This window comes from Urocampus carinirostris, chromosome 3 (genome assembly GCF_059441175.1).
Source record: "Urocampus carinirostris isolate Australia breed hairy pipefish chromosome 3, RoL_Ucar_1.0, whole genome shotgun sequence".
NCBI lineage: Eukaryota > Metazoa > Chordata > Actinopteri > Syngnathiformes > Syngnathidae > Urocampus > Urocampus carinirostris.
The window spans coordinates 47726029-47745127 of NC_142351.1; the positions used below are offsets into that span (position 1 = coordinate 47726029).

General features: G+C 40.0%; 1 protein-coding gene across 1 annotated transcript in view; it reads left to right on the top strand.

Moving 5' to 3' along the window:
• The first annotated feature begins 150 nt into the window (after positions 1 to 150).
• Positions 151 to 19099, top strand: part of tp73 (tumor protein p73) — a 57419-nt gene continuing 38470 nt past the window's right edge. The window contains exons 1-3 of the mRNA XM_088332110.1: positions 151 to 193; positions 3688 to 3783; positions 5612 to 5762. Coding sequence (XP_088188236.1) covers positions 3725 to 3783; positions 5612 to 5762 — 210 coding nt within the window. The 5' untranslated portion in view covers positions 151 to 193; positions 3688 to 3724. The remainder of the gene's footprint in view (positions 194 to 3687; positions 3784 to 5611; positions 5763 to 19099) is intronic.

Sequence of the window (19099 nt, forward strand, 5' to 3'; positions counted from 1 at the left end):
AGCTTGACTGTCCTTATCAGGCTTCATTTTTCCCCCGAAAAGTCAATTTCAATCAAAGTTGAGGTCAGAACGATTTTTCCCTCTGTTGTTTTCTTATTGTTATTCTTAGACTCAATCTCTGGGTATGTCCAACAATAAACAGTTTCTGCACACAACCAAATTATCTGTGGATTGGGACAATAACATTCTTCAGGTAGGTCAGTTCATTATTTTTTGTTTGGCTGCTAAAATAACCGAGTGTCATATTATTTATTTATGTTTATTGTTTTCATCCTAATGTTATTGTCGGATTAAATCATTTTGGTAACAAATTGACGTATCTGGTTATCGTTGCATGGTTCCAGTGTTTCGTTTTGTAGCCATTTCCTTTTGTTTCAATAATTTTCAGAAAAAAACAGGTGACAGCTAATCCAAAATTACGAAACGTGAAGGGTTCCTCAATTTCATCAAAACGGGGCTACAGACTTGACTTTGTTGTGCCGATATCGTATTTTCTTTTAAGACAAAATGTTTTGAATTGATTTGAATTGAATTGTATTTTATATAATTTGTATCAATGTTGTCATACATCGTATGCAACGAGATTAGACATGGCACCCCAGGGTTAACATGTAATAAAGACTTAAAGGAAATAAAACAGATAGAAGACTGTCAGGATAAATAGCAAATGTTGGAATCAAATGTTTAAAACGTAATGCTTAGATACTCGCATACGTTATATTAATGCAATAAAAATAAATAGTGCAGTGAAAAAAGGCCAATAACATTTAGCAGCAACAACAAAAAAATAAAATAAGTCGCAAGATATATTTTCCCAGTTTTGAAACGACATTTAAAGCGGTATTCGTTACGAGGGTTTGAGAGAACAGAACAAAAAACATATTGGCCTATAAGGGAAAATTACACAATTTCATTATTTTCGTTTGGTTGGTGTATTAGCCGAGTGTCGAACGATGTATTTATTTTTAATTTCTTTCAGCACAAGGTTATTGTTGTATGAATTTGCTCATAAATCCTTTCGTTGGGGTTTAAAATGACAGAACAAAAACGTGTCGGCCTTTATTTAATTGATTTACATTTGGGAGTGTGCTTTTTATTGACTCATGGGAAGCATTGGTTTTGTATAAGATGCGTGCAAGTTGCCATGGAGGCCGTCACCCTGGAGTATAAAGACAATTTAACATGAAACCTTAACATGATATCTGCCTTTGTGCTTCAAAGTTGCACAATTGGTCAGGAACTCGTATAATCGTTAAGAAAGAAGATATATCAATTATATAAATGAAATAAATTAAACATAAATTATTAGACCTAATTATTTATGTTTAATTTATTTCATATGCTGGGGAGCATTGGTATATATGCTCCCCAGCATATGAAATCAATTAAACATAATCCCAAAATTTAAAAACAATTAGGTAAAGGCGATACGTCGTTTTTGTTCTGTTTTTGAAAACCTTTGCGAACATATTCCTTAGCAAATGTATACAACAACCTTGCACTGAAATAAATTAAACATAAATAATTGGTTCAACATATATATATATATATATATATATATAGAGAGAGAGAGAGAGAGAGAGAGAGAGAGAGAGAGAGAGAGAGAGAGAGAGAGAGAGAGAGAGAGAGAGAGAGAGAGAGAGAGAGATAAATAGATAGAATATGTATTTTTTAAATTCAAAAAGACTTTGAAGATGACGAGTCTCGGGAAGGGAATTCTTATGTTTCATAGTTGAATGTTTTTAAATTGACATTTTGTTTTCCTGTGTGTTTTTCATAGTTTCTGAGTTGCTTGACTTTAATGTGGCTTAGTATGAAAAGGTTAAAAGTTTAAATTAATAAAAAGTTCACCATAATGTGGAAAAAAATGAATTTAGAGGAATAATAGATGTTTTTGATAATAAATTCGTTTTGGGAATTATGTTACATTATCATTGGGAATATACCAATCAAAAGAAGCCCCAGAACCCTGTCTTTTTTGTTTTTTCTTCTGTTTTTCTTTTTTTGTTATTTTTTCCATGTTTTTTTTACTGCCTCTTTGTTCACGTTTTTCTTGTTTTTTTTCTCTTTGTTTTCCTTTTTTATTTTGTTGTTCTTTTTTAACTTTTATCTTTTTTGTGCTTTTGGTTTTTTTCCCTCCTTTTTGAATCATTCCTTCATTAATCGTTCCTTGCATTATTTTCATAATAATTGGGAATATAAGGATTAAAGCAACAAAAACAATCTGAAGAGGCGTTTGGGACCCAAAAGAGATGGCTATTTTTAGTGAGCCGAGCCGAAAGAGCTGGTTCCTTAAAAACGCCGTAATTCCCATCACTACTTCCGAGCCTTCTATCACTGTTGAGTTGGCTGGTCTGGGCACGCCCAGGCCCCCTGACACCCCCGATTGGTTCCATCACACCCGTGCATAGTCTGTGTGTTTGCGTATGTGCGCACATCCGTACAAATGAGAATCCCAGTATCTACAACATGTCCAGTGTTGAGCACGTTACTTGAAAAAGTGATCCATTACAGTTACTAATTACTTCATTTAAAGACTAAATTAGTTACCCTTTCAGATTACTGAAAACCAAAAGTAGCGCTTTATTCTTTAAGTAACAATCTAGTTACAAATTACAGTGTGTACTGTCATTGTTGCCGACCCCATAAAAGTGCTTTATAATTGCCACATAATACAATAAATAGGAGAAAAACGTGTAGACCATCCTGTGGAGGCAGTGAAATCTTCATATTCCTTAACAGTTGAGACACTCCATAGCCATTTTGTTACCACTCGAATATTTCCTTCTCGATTTTTGGGTCATGTCCAAGACATTTTCCTTTTTTCTCAAGGCGTGGTGTAGTGCCAGAAATCATTTTACAAATTAAAAGGCCAAAATCACTCTGTTACGAATATATTTCTCCACCGCGCTTTTCTGCTTTGTCTTATTTTTACCTTCGTTGTTCCGGGCACAAAGCGTGTTTTGCTGGAGTAAAGGAGGGTGTGATTTCACATGCATGAGATTATTCGCGCAGCCAAAGAAGCTTCAATGATTATTTCAGCCAGTATGTGGCATCACCCAGTACAATATTTTAAAGTTACGGACACCATTTTTAAAGAGGAAAGAAAAGATAGACTATCAGGATAAAAAGCAGAAAAAATATATTTACAACTTAGTGCCTAAAGACTGGCATAAGTTGTAATAATAGTGCAACGAAAAATAATTGTACATCGTAACAATAGTGCAATAAGAAAAAGTGCAATAACATTAAGCAGCAACAAAAATCCCCAAAATAAGTCGCGAGGTGTATATTTTTAGTCTTGTGCAATAACATGAATAAGAAAGTATGGCTCAGATGCGAGTATGTACGTAAGGAAGAATATCAGAAAGGAGAAAATACATGCCCTCGTACTCTGTGCTTGAGACAGCTCCGCCGTAACTGTTTTCAGGTGTGTTTGGTAGGTATATATCATTTGTTGTATTTAGTATTGTGTTGCAACTCCAAAACTCCAGCAGATGTTGCGATTCTCGATCTTCTTTTAAAAAAGTAGGAGGAGCAATGTCGTAATGACAATTGAGGTTAAAAATCATGCTTCACAGTACTAATTACTGAGAACAGTAATTGTGTTCTAGGAATGGGTTCCTTTGTAACGCATTACTCCCAACACCAAATATGTCGGAATAATATTTTGTATTTGTGTCACAGAGTGATCTGCCCTTCGCCAGACTACTCAACAAGCAAAATGTCTCAAACCTCACCGAATGAAGAAGGAGGCAACTTTGAGCACTTGTGGAGCTCCCTGTAAGTGTTCGCACGAGTAAATCAATTAAAATATTTTCTAACCAACAACATCATTAAAAATACAAAACAGATCAATCATATAAGTTCATAATGTTTCACACTGCCAGAATATTGTTCAAAACCCAGTTTTTTTTAAATTTAGTTATCGGGTTGAATTCTGCATTGCACAATTTTCCTTTTTTTATGCTTTGGTTAAATTATCATTCACCTTTTGCTGATAGAAATGGCTTTGTTTATTGTCCTTATGCAACCAATCGGGTAGCCATATTTTTGTAATCAAAAATGATAACATTGAAAGTAGACATTTCACTCCAGGAAAACCTTATAATAAAGATTTTAGAGCATATGTGTCAACACCATGGCCCACGGGCCAAATGTACCCCGCGAGATAATGCTGAGAGAAGCCCAAGAGAAAAATGAGCCAGCCACAATGACTTGAAGTTTGACATATTTCCACTGGATGTGGCCAAAGCTCGGTGCCACTCGCAAAGCACCCACTGTAGTTGTATTTGCTGACGACTATTGATAAACCAGAGAGCATTAAAAAAAAACAACCCCTATGTTATTTGCTTAAAATAAAATTCCCGGGCACACTGTTTAAGTCAACAGAAAAAAAAGTACCTGAGTGTCTTTGCAGGAGTGTAAAGAGGCTTAAGCTCATTTATGTAGTAGATATGAAATCTAAGAGTGACGTTTCCGTATTCAGGTCAACATTTTCATTACATAAAAATAAAAAAGGACTTTTATATCAATCAATCATTCATATTATTGTTAATACAGTATTTTGTGACTTTCCAGTCTGCATGAGTTTACCCGAATTGAATAAAATGCATCCTTCCATCCATTCAATATCTGTATCGCTTATCCTCAGTAATGTCGGGGGGTGCTGGAGCCCATCCCAGCTATCTTCGGGCAGTGGGCAGGGGACACCCTGAACTGGTTGCCAGCCAGTCGCAGGGGGACACAGAGACAGACAACTCACTCTCTCATTCACACCTAGGGACAATTTGGACCGGCCAATTCACCTGACATGCATGTTTTGGGAATGTGGGGGGAAACCCACGCTAGCATGGGGAGAACATGTAAACTGCATACAAGAAGGTTCAAACTCATGACCTCAGAACTGTGTCGCACATGCGCTAACCACTGCTCTGCCGTGCTGCTGAATAAAATGCAATGGAAATAAATTCAATTAGTGTTTTGCACCCTTTTTAAAAAAAGTATGCTTATTATTATCATTATTTTAAATGCAAGTGATAAGCACTACAAGGGATTCAATATTAATTAATGTAAAAGGTATTGAGGAAACCCCATCAATAATTGTTTTGTAATCATATTTTGCATCCCTAAATCATAATTTAATTGTGAGCCTCCAAAAAGAACCCCAGTCCTCCAGCTAAAGCACACTTTTAATGCCATTAATTTAATGTTCCGGCCACAGTGAGAATGCTTTTTTTGACCATGTGCCCCTAAACTAAAATAAGTTTGACACCCCTGCTTTGAAGAGAAACATAAGATAAAAAGAACTTTGGAATAGATAGGTAAATTATGTGTGTATATATATATATATATATATATATATATATATATATATATATATATATATATACCCCCGCGACCCTAATGAGGATAAGCGGTACGGCTGATGAGATGAGATGAGATGAGATGATATATATATACATAATTTATTTATACAAGGTACTGTTTGGAAACTGGCCCAAGTTGTAAGTGCATCAGAAACTCAAAGTTTGAAAGAAAACATATAATATATGTAAAGAGAAGTTTAGCACTGTCTTTAGTTTCATCAACCGGCCCACTGTTCCTACAGGGAGCCCGACAGCACCTATTATGACCTCCCGCCCAGTAACCAAGGGGGTGGACGTCCAGTACCGTCTTTAAGTACGTCGATGAACCCGAGCAGCACTTCTGAGGTGTCCATGGATGTCTACCACATGAGAGACATGAATGACAACGTCATGGTAGGAGCAAAATAAAGGAATCAACCAGTGACAGGTCGTGCCTTTCACACCTAGTCCAACCCTGTATAACAATTTTTGGAGCTATAAACCTTTATGGCTATCCTCATAAAATTACAAATCAATCGTGTCCACTCAAAATTTAAAAAAAATCTAATCGTAAAAATTGTCAACTCAGTGTTTTTTTCAAGCTCAATGATGTGTCAAATAAGTTATAACTAACACTGTAATGATAACATGCTGCATTTCAAGCGTAGATAGCAGTGCGATCTACCAGTACTACATCTGGGATCCACCAGTAGATCACGACCTACGTAATGAGCAATATTCTTCTTTATCTTCTTCAAGTTTAACAGTGGTTGGCACTGTGATGTTGGTGCATTACCGCCTCCTAGCCAATCAGAGTCTGTGAAAACGCTGCCGTTTTCTTATGCTAGCTAGAAGACCCTGGTCTCACCAACTCGAAATCTGACAAAATCAACAGCTTTAGCGACATTTTTGCTACAGAACCTGCATAACTGAATATGAAATGAAATGAAAATGAAATGCAATGATCTGCATTTATATAGCGCTTTTCAAGTCAATGACTTCCCAAAGCGCTTTACAATGTGCTGCACATTTCCCAATAGCGGCCTTGCAGCCATGTAAGGCACTAACCTGCTTATTGGGGGTATTAGGGGTTCAGGGTCTTACCCAAGGACACTTCGACATGTAACACGGACGAGCCGGGATTCGAACTGGGATCCCTTGATCCCAAGACGAGCGCTCTACCTCCTGAGCTACTGCCGCCCCCAATATGAAGGGCTCAGGGTAGATTTCTGACCCCGGCAACAAGTAATGGCTGAAAATTGATTGGTTAAATGCTTGAATATGAAAACACACCTTGAAGCAGCACAACTAGGGGAACAGCAATGAAAGGAAGCTGACCATTTTGAATTATTTAAGTTACTTTAGTTCAGGGACAACTATAATCAATCTCACATGATTCAGCATTTTTTAGGTCAGCAGAGAAGGTCTTGCAGACCCTGAAAGCCCACCACTAGAATCAAGTGATATTTTTGTGAGCCCTGAGCAGAGATGACCTACGTACACATTAGTGTGTGCAGTTGTGTGTGTTGTGGTTTTCTATTTGTTTGACTTTTCCCTCCAGTGTTCCCTCCAAGACACTTTCCCTCTCTTGTTCTGCCTTTTCCCTCTCCTCCATCTCCCCACTGTGATTCCTCAGGGAGTGAGGAGTGGTTTTGTCCTGTGTGGGTTGGGGCCGGGCTAATTAAAGACACCACCCAGATTGGCAAATCACTCCTCAGCCATCTGTAGACTTATGCGCTCTTACTCCAATGACTCAGACATGGACTTTTATGAGTTAGTGATGTGTCGTTTCTGAACAAAAGGGCTCTATGAGCTTCTGGAAGTGAACAACGGGAGCTGGAGCCCCACAAATCAAGAGCCGGTTCCTCTAGAGATGCTTTTTTTTTCCCTCTTGTGATTGCTTCTCGGACGATTTTAGGTTCAGAGCTTTGGGTTTGCTGAGCACCCAGAGTGTCAACTGATTATTTTTTGTTTTTTCACCTCAGGCGATTCAGGCGTGTTCAACACTGTACTAGATTGTCACTTCCCATTTGTGAACATGACATTACAATTTGTGGTTAGCAGAAACGGTATTATTACGCCATGCCCAGTTTTTACTCTGTTATTTTGAACAGAGTGCACACACATAAACATATAGAAGAAGAATTAGGAAACATATTAGACAATGGTGCATTCTATTCAACACTTTATAATTCCACCCTACACTTTAGAGATTAAGCTGTCGCCTGCCATTGGGGGTTGCAAAGCTGCTGTTTAGAGTTGCATTCGATTCATCCACCCATCCATTATCTGCGCCACTTATCCTAAGTAGGATCGCAGGGGCTCCGGAGTCCACCCAGTTATCATCGGGCTGTAGGCAGGGGATTCTCTGAACTGGTTGCCAGACAGTAGCATAATTAGATTCAATGCAGCTAAAATGAGTCAAGTCAAATCATGTTTATTTGTATAGTCCTTAATCCCAAGGATTCTCAAAGGGCTAGACAGACCAAAGATTATTGCAAACTACAGACTATTTTTACACCATCTCCTGATCTAAAACCTACATGAGGGCAAGGAAAACCTCAAAACACACAATTTTACATTGACATTTTGAACAGCTTTCTTATTCTTTCAATTCAAAAGATGTTTGGGGATGATGAACTCCATCCATCCATCCATTATCTTCCGCTCATCCGGGGTTGGGTCGCGGGGGTAGCAGCCTTAAAAGGGAAGCCCAGACGTCCCTATCCCCAGCCACCTCCTCCAGCTCATCCGACGGGATCCCGAGGCGTTCCCAAGCCAGCCGGGAGACATAGTCTCTCCAGCGTGTCCTGGGTCGCCCCGGGGCCTCCTGCTGGTGGGACATGCCCGGAACACCTCCCGAGGGAGGCGAACAGGAGGCATCCTTATCAGATGCCCGAGCCACCTCAACTGGCTCCTCTCTACACAGAGTCCCTCCCGGATGACTGAGCTTCTCACCCTATATCTAAGGGAAATCTCAGACACCCTACGGAGGAAACTCATTTCGGCCACTTGTATCCGGGATCGTGTTCTTTCGGTCATAACCCAAAGTTCATGACCATAGGTGAGGGTAGGAACGTAGATCGACCGGTAGATCGAGAGCTTTGCCTTTCGGCTCAGCTCCCTCTTCACCACGACGGACTGGTACAGTGTCCGAATGACGGCAGACGCTGCACCGACCCGTCTGTCGATCTTCCGTTCCATCTTACCCTCACTCGTGAACAAGACCCCAAGATACTTGAACTCCTCTACTTGGGGCAAGATCTCATCCCCAACCCAGAGGGAACATGCCACCCTTTTCCGACTGAGTACCATGGTCTCAGACTTGGAGGTGCTGATCCCCATTCCAGCCGCTTCACACTCGGCTGCGAATCGCTCCAGCGAGAGCTGAAGATCACGGTCTGAGGAAGCCAACAGCACCACGTCATCTGCAAAAAGCAGTGACACAATGCTGAGGCCCCCAAACCGGACTCCATCCCCACCAAGGCTGCGCCTAGAAATTCTGTCCATAAAAGTTATGAACAGAATCGGTGACAAAGGGCAGCCCTGGCGGAGTTCAACCCTCACCGGGAACGAATCCGACTTACTGCCGGCAATGCGGACCAGACTCTGGTACCGGGCATACAGGGATTGCACAGCCCGGATAAGACTGTGCAGTACCCCATACTCCCGAAGCAACCCCCACAGGGCCTCCCGAGGAACCCAGTTGAATGCCTTCTCCAAGTCTACAAAACACATGTAGACCGGACAGGCAAACTCCCATGCACCTTCAAAGACCCTGCAGAGTGTGTAGAGCTCGTCCAGTGTTCCACGGCCAGGATGAAAACCACATTGTTCCTCCTGAATCCGAGATTCGACCTCCTGGCGGACCCTCCTCTCCAATACCCCTGAATAGACCTTACCAGGGAGGCTGAGAAGTGTGATTACCCTGTAGTTGGAACACACTCTCCGGTCCCCGTTCTTAAAGAAGGGAACCACCACCCCAGTCTGCCAGTCCAGAGGCACTGTCAACCATGACACGCCCACAACATCCAGAGCCTAATGAACTCCGGGCGGATCTCATCGACCCCCGGGGCCCTGCCACCAAGGAGCTTTTTGACCACCTCGGTGACTTCAACCCCAGAGATGCGAGAGCCCAACTAGGAGTCCCCAGAGGAAGACGTGTCGGTGGGATTGAGGAGGTCTTCGAAGTACTCCGCCCATCGATTCACAATGTCCCGGGACGAGGTCAGCAGCGCCCCATCGGCACTATACACAGTGTTGATGGCAGCTCCGCCCCTCTCTTCACCCGAGTGCCCAGAACATGCGGCTGCAGGTCCGACGAAACATCGACAAAGTCGATCAGCGAACTACGGCCTAGGGTATCCTGGTGCCAAGTGCACATATGGACACCCATATGTCTGAACATGGTGTTCGTTATGTACAAACCATGACGGGCACAGAAGTCCAATAACAAAACACCACTCGGGTTCAGGTCGGGGGGGCCGTTCTTCGAAATCACGCCCCTCCAGGTCTCACTGTCATTGCCCACGTGAGCGTTGAAGTCTCCCATTAGTACGAGGGAGTCCCCAGGGGGCCCGCTCTCAAGCACACCCTTTAAGGACTCCAAGAAGGGTGGGTACTCTGAACTGCTATTTGGTGCATAAGCACAAACAACATTCAGAACCTGTACCCCCACCCAAAGGTGGAGGGAGGCTACCCTCTCGTCTACTGGGCTGAACCCCAACGTACAGGCGCTGAGCCGTGGAGCAACTAATATGCCCACACTGGCTCTGCGCCTCTCACCACGGGCAACTCCAGAGTGGAAGAGAGTCCAACCCCTCTCGAGAGGACTGGTACCCCAGCCCAAGCCGTGCGTGGAGGTGAGTCCGATTATATCTAGTCGGAATTTCTCAACCTCACACACCAACTCGGGCTCCTTCCCAAAAGCCAGTTTCTGTAGCCGGGGATCGTCGCGCCAAGGACCCCTCCCTTAGCCGCTACCCAGCTCTCTGCGCACCCGACCCCTTTGGCTCCTCCTACAGGTGGTGAGCCCAAATGAAGAGGGTCCCACGTTGACCCTTCGGCCTGTGCCCGGCCGGACCCCGTGGGTAAAGGTCCGGCCACCAGGCGCTCGCCAGCGGACCCCACCTCCAGGCCTGGCTCCAGAAGGGGGCCCCGGTAACCCACGTCCGGGCGAGGGGAAATTGAGGACCAATGTGTTTTGTCGTCATAAGGGGACTTCTGATCTGGGTTTTGTCTGGCCACTCACCTAGAACCGGTTTGTTATGCTCCTAAGATCATTGGGACATTGGGACACACAAACTCCTCCACCACGATAAGGTAGCAGATCAAGGAGGAACTCATTTTCCAAAATGACCATGCGTCATACCACAGAGCAAAAACTGTGAAAGCATCCCTTGGAGAAAGATGCATCCAGTCAATGTCATGCCCTGCAAATAGCCCAGATCTCAACCCAATTGAAAACCTGTGGTGGAAATTGAAAAAAATTGTCCACAGTAATAAGGAATACTATATGTTGATAATAACAACGTTTTGGTATCTGGTGGTAAAATAGTTGTCCATTATAACCACTGTATAACATACTCTCACCATAATGCACTGGTGCCTCCACAGACTCCGCTGCTATGCAGCAAGTGAAACCTAGCCGGACGAAAGAGGAGTGGGAGGGGTGAAAGCAATGCAAGGAATCAAATGGACTGAACCATTTCAAGGCAGTGGAGTATTTTCGATGCCGCGTTGTTCATATATCTTTGCTTTGTTTAACTTTTTTTTATCCAGCATTTTTTATCATATTTGAGCTTATCCTGAAATAGATTTTTTTAAATGCTATAATTTCGGGGGTTGTTTGGGTTGAATTTGGAGCACCCCCAAAACAGGCTGGTTATGCTCATAGATTTGTCAATATTTTTTTTTAATGGATTCTGTGTTCACTTTTAAGGTAGTGTCTGCTACTTGATATGTTGCTACTCTCTACTGCCATCTCCTGGCTCAAAGTCATGACGCAGCCTCATTCAGATCATTCCTCAAGTACTAATAAACTCTTGCTTTTTCATATTGTTGGGGTTTTGGTTGGCATATGGACTGTATTTAAAACAGGACTTTTCCTACTTTCTCCATTTTCAGGCTACACGAAAAAAAACTACTGGGAAGGAGAATGTTTCACTCTTCACACATTCTTCCTCTTTCTTTCTGTTGAGAGTCCCAGGACAGTGGTGCTAAAGATAAGATAAAAGCAGATAGGAGCGGTGGAAAATAAAGGTTCTTTGAACTCAGTTGGGCATTGTATACACATACTTAATAAAAAAAGTATTCTAACTTTTTAAGGACACATCAATAACAACCACTTTTAAGTTTGTTGAGTGTATACTGTACAGTGGTATTTTTTATTTTATTTTTTTACAATTTGCTTTTATTTTTCATAAAAAAGTAATGTATTCTTGTATTTCATAGAATAAAAGTTTTTGGGACTGAAAAGTACATTTTTTTAATTTCATGTTGTTGTGCCATGTGTTTTTTCCAGCATTTTTGAGTGGCTCTACTTTAATGTTGCTTAGTCTAAAAAGGTTCCCAGTTTAAATGAGTTTAAAGTGAATGTAGGATGATCAAAAATGCTAAATTGGTAGAATAATAGATTTTTTTTAAATATTGATAATTCATTTTTCGCATTATGTTATTTTATTAATGGTAATATACCCATTAATAGTATTCCCAAATCCTGTCTTTAAAAAATATATTCTCAGCTTTTTTATCAGTTTTTTAAACTGTATTTTCTCCTTTTTTCCTCTCCTTTCCCTTTTTTTCTCCTTGTTTTGACTCTTTTTTCCTTGCATTTTACTTTTTTTCTCGTTTTTCTTTATTCACTTTTTCTCTTTTCTTTTTCCTTGCTTTTTACATCTTTTACATAATGTTACGTAAGAATGTTTTTACTTTGTTTTTACTTTCTTGTCTTTTTTTCTCCTTTTTTTTCTTGGCTATTTTTGTATTTTCGCCTTTTGTATCATTTTTCCTTTTTATGTTTTTGTAAGTCTTTTTTGCTTTATCTTTCCCCATTATCAATAATTTAGTGTATAATGTGGCATAATAATTGGTAATATATGGATTGAAGCAACAAAAACAATCTGTTTGGAAGTTGAAAAAGGCGCCTCTTTTTAATGACCCCTATAAAGAGCCAAAATTTCCATTTCTACTCTGAGTCTGTAAATTGACAAAGGCCGAAGCAATGATGGATTGTTCCGCTTGTCGATTTTAAACAAATATTATTTTTTTCTTGCCTTGTATGTGTAAGTTCACATCTATTGGATTGCTCTAATCTTTATAGGCAAGTCTGGGCTTGCTTGGCTAGTTAATGAATGCTCTTGACACATTCGAAAGGGGGCAGGTCTAATTTGTCTTTTTGCAAGGCTGGTTGTGGAGGCCCATTCACCTAAGAGGGGTTGATAGGTATTGTTGTGCATCCTTTATCATGGACTTGGTTTGTAATATCGTTGTCATGGTCGTCATGCTCCTGTTTGACTAAATTGACATTCATTTGATTTGGGTTTTAATAATATGTTATTGGAATTTAACATTTTCTGGAAATGCCTTGCATGGTAAGTGTGGAAGAATTGCTATTTTAAAGCCATTTATCTTGCAGCGCATTGTGCATATTTGTGCCGTTGGGTTTTCTCCAAAATCGTCACCTTTCAGGAAACAAAACCTTTAGATCAGGGGTGTCAAAATTGCAACCCAGGGGCAATTGCGGCCACTGGGCTTCAATTTTGAGGCCCCCGCCTTAATATGAAAATTTAATGTAAGTGTAGCCAACACCAATTATGGATTCATTTATGACTGATTGATGTTCATGGTTATTCCTAAAGGTATGCTGCAGCGTTTAAGGTGTACTTAAAAAGGTGAAAGATTTGTATTATTTTCTCTATTAAGCATGTGTTAACAATGCCCGACTGAGTTCAAAGAGCCTTTGTATTTATATAAATGCCTGTTTAAAATGGAGTCCAACACAAACCCCCAAAAAGATGAAAAAAATGAGAGTTTATTCGAGCATGGCAAAGATGTGCACGTAATGATCTGACTTAGGCTGCAATCGTGACCTAGCCAGAGAATAGCGGCATAGAATAACACATTTTTATGTTGGACTGCACCTTTAAAGTTAGAGGTGTCCCAAAAAAGTTGAAAGTAGAATATTTTTTCTATTTAGTATATGTTAACAATGCTCAACTGAGTTCAAAAAGCCCTTTTAATATACTTTCCACAGCTCCTAGCTTATTTTATCTTACTTTAAGCAAAGCTGTTCGGGTACTGAATGGGGGTGGATAACTCCTGGTAAGCGACTTTATGCTCATCACCGCAGTTTTTTAGTAAGTGTAGCAGGAAAATAGTGAAAGTAAGAAAAATTCAGTTTTAAGCTAGGATCAACAGATGGTTGTCCAGGGCTGATATGGATTATTAGTATTTAAAGGAGACAGATTCGTTGTTTGCTCTCTACCCAGTCTGGAGGACATTGCCTGCTTTCGCTACCTCAGCAGAGCAGAAAACATCTTGAAGGACTTTTCTCACCCCGGCCACCACCTCTTTGACCTGCTGCTTTCCGGCAGACGCTACAGGTCACAAAAAAACAAAAACAAACAGACTCAGAGACAGTTTCTTCCCCAGAGCCATTACCACCCTTAACACACACTGCACAAAAAACTGAAACTCTTTCAAACACACTACCTCATGCAGATGTAAAATTGTATTCATGCCTATGCTCACTTTGCACAATGTTGACTATTTTTGCACAATGTTGACTATTTTTGCACTTAACGCATATTGCACTAATACGATCCCAAAACAACAAATATATAAATCAATCAATACATAAATTAATACAATCAACATAATTTAAATTACCTTTAAAAAAAGGCATCGAAGTTTCAACGGAGCTCGCAAATTAAAAAGTGTGAGCACTCTTGTTTTACAACCAGATTGACAGACTAATGTTTTGATAAGATCTAATCATATTAGTCTCCACCTGAACGTGCTTCCCTAAAACAAGTTAACGACACTTTTTATGCCATCTCTTAATCACACACACACTTTTTTACTAGGGACTTTTTAAAATCTCAATATTACCAATGATTTTGGCTGACAGGCATTTGGGTACTTGGATGTAGCTAGTTAGCAAAGCTGCTGTTGTTTACTCTGCTCTAACATTATTCTTCCTGCTTCAGTGGCTCCGCCCCCGGTCGCTTATCCAATCAGAAGGTGCGGGGTGGTTAGCATTCGAGAAATAGGGAGGAGAGAAAAAGAGAGAGAGGCTCAGCTGCATCTGAGCCTAAATAATCAGCCTGTCGTATAAATGAAAATGTCCATATCGATATATGTCAAATTCCAAATACTGTTGCCGATAATCAGCCCGCTCGATAATCAGTCGACCCCTAGTTTTAAGTACAGTCCAATTTTTTTTTTTAATTCATGGTCTTGGTGTTTAGACAGACTTTTTTTTAACGTAGATTTCGTTACACTAGACTGGGGCGGAGGGCCCTTAGAGTAACAGATAGCTTTTTGTATCTGTTTTAAGATAATTAGATAACTATGCATAGTAACCAATGCGGTTTACCGGTGTGAAGTTTGTAAGTTAATGCAGCGGCTTTACTTGCACTTACTTTGAGTATATTACTGCGCCCTCGTTAGCATATCTTTTCAGCGTATGACAAAAACAAATGCAAGCGAAGGTGGTGTTTCTTAATTGAAGTAAATCTTGTAAATTATGGGCTGGATAAAATATGCAATTCGTGATCCAGTCTATCACATTTATGAAACCTGTGATGTAATTTCCACATGTTATCCGCTGTAGACTCGGCACAAATGCAAATTACACCACTTGTTTCATAAATTTGATGTACTAGATCACTCATTGTATATCCTCTGTATGCCATTTTCTCTCACAAATCTAAATCGATTTCTATGTGTAGTTGGTATGGGGCTTCTGACCTTCTCGTAGATTGCCAAATTTGCATCCACCCTTACAAGGTTAGCGTCTTTAGACACCTTGATGACATGAATATAGCTATCCATATAATAATTGAGACCCCTTTCTCCTGACTTTTGAGTTAAGTTTGCATCATGTCAGTGTCTGAAATAACGTCTGCCCGGACGCCCGGGGCATGCATCTTTTACCTCGGGCGTACAACTTACAAAATGTCTCCGCCCAGGTGGCCGACAACTTTCAAGAAAAAAAAAAACCGCAAGTTTTTTTTTTTAAATCAAACATTTGCTTTATTCCGATTTTGTAATCTTCGTTCAGTTTGGGAATTTGTGAATTTCGGTTTGTTTGGCAATTTGCATACTCGGCAGCCAATCAGAAGCCCGCATCAAATAACTTTGTGCTTCCGGACTCTCCCAAGCGTTATAAGGTCGTGCATTTGCATATCATTTTCCAAAGTAGACGCACAGAGAACAATGGCGAAGTGGTTAGGAATCAAGCCAAAACCTCAGCCCCAGAAGAAAGATTCAAAAGAAACTAACAAAATTCATGAGGCTACAAAACGTAAATGTACATTAAAAGCATCGTGGAAAGTTCACGTGGCTTGTAGCAGACGACGCAACGCAAACATTGCATGAATGAAGATGAGTAAATACAGGTACATACTGATGGCAGATGGAAAACAGTGATGTCATAGACACGCAATGAATGTTATAAGTAGATGTATCCATTCATCCATCCATTATCTGCACCGCTTATCATCAGTAGTGTCGCGGGGGGGCCGGAGCCCATCCCAGCTATCTTCGGGCAGTGGACACCCTGAACTGGTTGCCAGCCAGTCGCAGGGCACACAGGGACAGACAATTCGCTCGCTCATTCACACCTAGGGACAATTTGGAACAGCCAATTAACCTGACATGCATGTTTTTGGAATGTGGGAGGAAACCGGAGTGCCCGGAGGGAACATAAGTAGATTCATAATAAACTTAATTTTAAAGTGTTGTTCTGTTATAGTTTCTGATTGTCAATCCCTAATACTTTGCAACAGAGACTTTTTTGCGATTAGTCGTCTTATTGTGTTTCAAGTTGTGAAAAATGGGACAGGCAACTTTATGTGTTTACTGGTGTCCGGTCACTTTTTGTCATGAGTTTCAGACACTGATAATGTGGAAGACATAATATGGCTATGCTTTTTGGAATATCGACTAAAGGTGTTGTTGTTTCGGCTGCTGTATTTGCTCTGCTTGTGATACGTAGATACCGTAACTATGGTGGGGTGTCTTAGCGCTTGCTGTCAGATTTATGAATTAGTTTACTTCAATGAATCCGGTTCACTACCAGGTTGCTGGACTTTTAACTGTGCTGAAAATTACATCAGTGATCATCTTTTAGCAATTGTCTAAGAGAATGTAGCAGTTTCTGAGTTTGCAAACATTGGTGATGTCATGAAGATGACGACGAGCAAGAGCACCCTTCTCCTTTGGTTACTTCAGGGACAATTTAAATACGTTTGACTGTACAAATGAAATGCTTCACTCGAGGATATTTCTAAAATGGTGTTTCTTACCTTACATCTACGTCACATGAAATTGGTCTACAGCAGGGGTCTCCAACCTTTTATCTATTTTTTGTCACTAATTAGCGCATAGGGCACCTAATTTCATATGCATTTCTAAAATAATGACTTATACTGTTTTTACTTAGTTGTTAAAATGTTATTAACAGTTTAATTATTTGAAGTAGGATTAAAAAGTCTCACTAAAGAAATTTTTTTTTTACTTAAAAATCACAGTGACCCAGCTCTGGAGCCTACCGGCACCAGATTGGAGACCCCTGGTCTATAGTGTCAAGGAAAATATTGTAAATGATCTCCAAGCGGAAGTCAACATTGTTCTTCACCAAGTATGAATATGGCAGTAATGTGCAGTTGGGGAAGGCAGGTGAGTACGTGCCTCTTCAGTCATCATGTAAATATAAAAAAAATAAAATATAATAAATGGTGGTATTTATTCGCTGCTAAATAAAGTTTTTCTCATTTAACTTCACAATATTGTGATTTTCTTTTTCAAAATCGCCTAATTTTTACATTATGTGGTAAGACTAATAATAATACAATTAGTATGCAACATATTATTGTGCTGAGTGTCTGCAGATGCAGAGTAAGGCTAGCAATTATTTTGCCTCAGGACAGAGGGCAATAGTGAGACAAATGATTCCTATTTGGAACACACCTTAGCCCTAAAAAAAATGGTGATACTTTTAGAAGGCTATCGGTAAGCCATGCCATCCAGTATTTTTTTATTGTTGCCTGGACTTTTTTTCATTAAGAAAGGTAATTTATTGATGCTTTCATTCAAAAGGAAGAGCCCATTGACTACATATATAAGTTGAGGTAAGGCAATAACATGTATTTCTAAATGTGCTACAACTACACAACCCCCTGATCTGAGACCAACATGCGGGCAAGGAAACATTTAAAACCTCAATATGAAAATAAGAAACCTTGAGAAGGGGCCTCACAAATGGTAACCCGTGGTAACGAAACAGAATGTAAGATCATTTATTTGTAAATTGGATTTTGCCTCACCAGACACGAACGTCATTACACATCACTATTATTATTGTGTTTGTGTATTATGAATAAGCAGCTAAATCAAACATTTCAAACCCAACTCCGTCTTTATTTTAAAACCTGCTGTCAAGTGGAGATGACATAATAGTTGTTCAAGTCTCCTAAAGAACAAATCAAGGAAGTGTTTCAGGAAACAGATCCGAGCACCTTTGACGTTTTTTCAAGAGAGAAAATCTGAAATTGGCTGAACTCTGAGATGGCTAAAAGAAGTGCAATTTGCTTTTTAAAATATTTTCTAATAAAATATACTGACCCAAATTCGTTTTGTTTTTGGGCTAACGGGGGCTAGATGTTAGGGTCCAGTACGCCTCCTACCACCAGAGGTTTGGAACTGGGCACATGTGTTTCCAATCACCACACACAATTATCCTGACCCCCTGACGACATTTTGGACAGCATACGAGATCGGGTTATTTCATTTATACTGTCATCAATTCAGTTCATTTCGTTTTCTTTTCCTGTTTCTGGTTTGGACATTTTATTAGTTGTTTTCGGCCCACTTGTTTTTTTTTTGTTTGTTACTTTGTCTCGCATTTCCACCCTCACTGCAGTTTTGTTTTCTTTTTTTCAGTTTTTTTCTGTACATTTTAGTACTCGTTTGGTGCTTACTTATTAGTTTGTTACTTTGCTCCTTACATTTTCCATTTCTGGTCTGATTTTTTGTTTCTGGTTTGAAATTGGTCAGAATAGATTTGCTTTGAACGTGGTATTTGTTTTGTGACTTATTGTGCGTTTGTTTCTTTGTTCTTGGTTTTGTTAAAAAATAACATCCTTATTTTGAGCACCCCTGCCTCAGCTCCTGCTTTCCCCATATGGGTCTACCCGTAAAAAGCGTAACAGCATTGAGGACATATTTTCCTTTGCTTTTTTGCTTTTAATCAGGATGGCAGTTACATTGAAGTTGAGTAACTGACGCTTGCTTGAACAAAAAAAAATAAAGGCGAATGTTAATTGACACATTATCCTGATTGCAATATTATGAATTCCTTTTTTATTTTTATTTGTATTTTGTTATGCAACTGAAATGAAGTATTAAAAGCACAAGGAAGAATACAAACTACAGAGAATCAACGTAAAACGCATTATATTTCTTCTAAATTTTCTTGAAGTGTTTGGTTTTTGGGTTCTTGTATCAGAAAGATATATGACAATTCT